This window comes from Oncorhynchus clarkii, chromosome 13, assembly GCF_045791955.1.
Source record: "Oncorhynchus clarkii lewisi isolate Uvic-CL-2024 chromosome 13, UVic_Ocla_1.0, whole genome shotgun sequence".
In the NCBI taxonomy this organism is placed as follows: domain Eukaryota; kingdom Metazoa; phylum Chordata; class Actinopteri; order Salmoniformes; family Salmonidae; genus Oncorhynchus; species Oncorhynchus clarkii.
This window is the reverse complement of record NC_092159.1, coordinates 58,982,420-58,984,919: the sequence shown is the minus strand read 5'-3', so window position 1 is coordinate 58,984,919 and position 2,500 is coordinate 58,982,420. Positions and strand designations below refer to the sequence as shown.

General features: G+C 50.4%; 1 protein-coding gene across 3 annotated transcripts in view; it reads left to right on the top strand.

The window, feature by feature from the left end:
• LOC139365176 (BAH and coiled-coil domain-containing protein 1) overlaps positions 1-2,500 on the top strand; it is a 115,348-nt gene that overhangs the window by 95,073 nt on the left and 17,775 nt on the right. For all 3 annotated transcript variants that reach the window (XM_071102621.1, XM_071102623.1, XM_071102622.1), the window contains exon 22: positions 445-520. In XM_071102621.1, coding sequence (XP_070958722.1) covers positions 445-520 — 76 coding nt within the window. The remainder of the gene's footprint in view (positions 1-444; positions 521-2,500) is intronic.

Below are 2,500 nucleotides of genomic sequence, written 5' to 3'. Positions count from 1 at the left end.
AGCCTCTCACTCCAGAAGGAGTCCACACACCCCCTGCAGAGCACTCTCTCTTCCTTTCTCCCTCTCTCTCCTCCTCCTCCCTCTCTCTCCTCCTCCTCCTCCTCTCTCTGTTACATAACTCCATGTCTTCTCTCACCCAGCTCACTCTGAGTAGAAGAGTGTCGATAATGCTGCTCCGGCAGCAGGCAAGTGGAACAGAGGAGTGGGACAGTGACACGTGAAACCAGGCAGGCATAATACCCACACAGCTGAAAATAGTTTTCTCTCTCTGCTCTCGCTCTCTCTCTCTCTCCCTCTCTCCCTCTCCATTCCTCTTCCTCTCTCTATCTCTATTCCTTTCTCTCTCTCTCTTCCTCTCTCTCTCCCTTCCTCTTCCTCTCTCCCTTCCTCTTCCTCTCTCTCTCTCTCTCTCGCTCTCTCTCTCTCCTCTTTCTCAATCGCCAGCTACAGCATTGTTATTGACGGGGAGAGAGGAAACCGCCCCAGAATCTACTCACTGGAGCAACTGCTGCAGGAAGCGGTGAGTTCAGTTCCTACCCCCTCTTTAGAAAACAATAGTTCCCCCCACACCTAGACCTCTGGGATGTGGTCACGCTGGACTAACCCACTCTGGATCCTCCTCAATTCCTCTCCCTTCTCCTCTACTGTCCTCTCCTCTACTGTCCTCTCCTCTACTGTCCTCTACTGTCCTCTCCTCTACTGTCCTCTTCTCTACTGTCCTCTACTGTCCTCTCCTCTACTGTCCTCTCCTCTACTGTCCTCTACTGTCCTCTCCTCTACTCTCGTCTCCTCTACTGTCCTCTACTGTCCTCTCCTCTACTGTCCTCTTCTCTACTGTCCTCTCCTCTACTGTCCTCTACTCTCCTCTGCTCTACTGTCCTCTCCTCTACTGTCCTCTACTGTCCTCTCCTCTACTGTCCTCTACTGTCCTCTCCTCTACTGTCCTCTCCTCTACTGTCCTCTCTTCTACTGTCCTCTACTGTCCTCTACTGTCCTCTCCTCTACTGTCCTCTCCTGTCCTCTCTTCTACTGTCATCTACTCTCCTGTCCTCTACTGTCCTCTCCTCTACTGTCCTCTACTGTCCTCTACTGTCCTCTCCTCTAATGTCCTCTCCTTTACTGTCCTCTCCTCTACTGTCCTCTACTGTCCTCTACTGTCCTCTCCTCTAATGTCCTCTCCTTTACGGTCCTCTCCTCTACTGTCCTCTAATGTCCTCTCCTTTACTGTCCTCTGCTCTACTGTCCTCTCCTGTCCTCTACTGTCCTCTCCTCTACTGTCCTCTACTGTCCTCTATCCTCTGTGAGTTTCTGTGCTCGTGTGTGTGTACTTTTAAGCTACTGAGTAGTGATAATCCCTCTATCACCTGCTCCATACATGTGTTGTGTCTTAATGGGAGACGACGCAGACTTCCCCTCCTGGTAACACAGGCTGCCCATACTGATGGAGACACAGGCTGCCCATACTGATGGAGACACAGGCTGCCCATACTGATGGAGATACAGGCTGCCCATACTGATGGAGACACAGGCTGCCCATACTGATGGAGACACAGGCTGCCACATACTGATGGAGACCATACTGATGGAGACACAGGCTGCCCATACTGATGGAGACACAGGCTGCACATACTGATGGAGACACAGGCTGCCCATACTGATGGAGACACAGGCTGCACATACTGATGGAGACACAGGCTGCCCATACTTATGGAGACACAGGCTGCCCATACTGATGGAGACACAGGCTGCCCATACTGATGGAGACACAGGCTCATACTGATGGAGCCACAGGCTCATACTGATGGAGACACAGGCTCATACTGTAGACAAACTGAAGCTGCCAGCATAAAGGGAACACAGTGGTGGTTCCTGAGTTAATGAAGCAATTAGGGTCATGTATAACAATGACACATTGCCCATTATTTTGGCTACCATGGCTAGAAGAAGAGATCTCAGTGACTTTGAAATAGGGGTCTCAAAGGAGCACAGGGGGTTTAAAAGGTGTGTGTGTGTGTGTGCGTGTGTGTGTGCGTGTGTGTCTGTGTGTGTGTGTGTGTGTGTGTGCGCGCGTGTGTGTGAGTGTGTGTGTGTGTGTGGTCTGTGTGTGTGTGTGTGTCTCAGTCACCAGATCTCAATCCAGTTGAACACTTATGGGTTATTCTGAAGCGATACCTGAGACTTCGTTTTTCACCCCAATTCAGGATTTTCTTGTGGATGAATGGTGTCGCATCCCTCCAATAGAGTTTCAGACGCTGTTCTGGTGGCTCCTGGTGGCCCAACGCCCAATTAAGACACTTTATGTTGGTGTTTCCTTTATGTTGTCAGTTACCTGTAGATCATATAAAGAACCGTTCGGGGTCATGTTCATTAGGCACCAACGGGAAGAAACCACACGGAAACGGGGAGGGATTACCTGGACATGTGCAAGAAGAAACGCTCATTTGCGAAGCGCTTAAAAAAACAAATATGTTGCGTTCGCTAATGAACACGACCCTGCTAA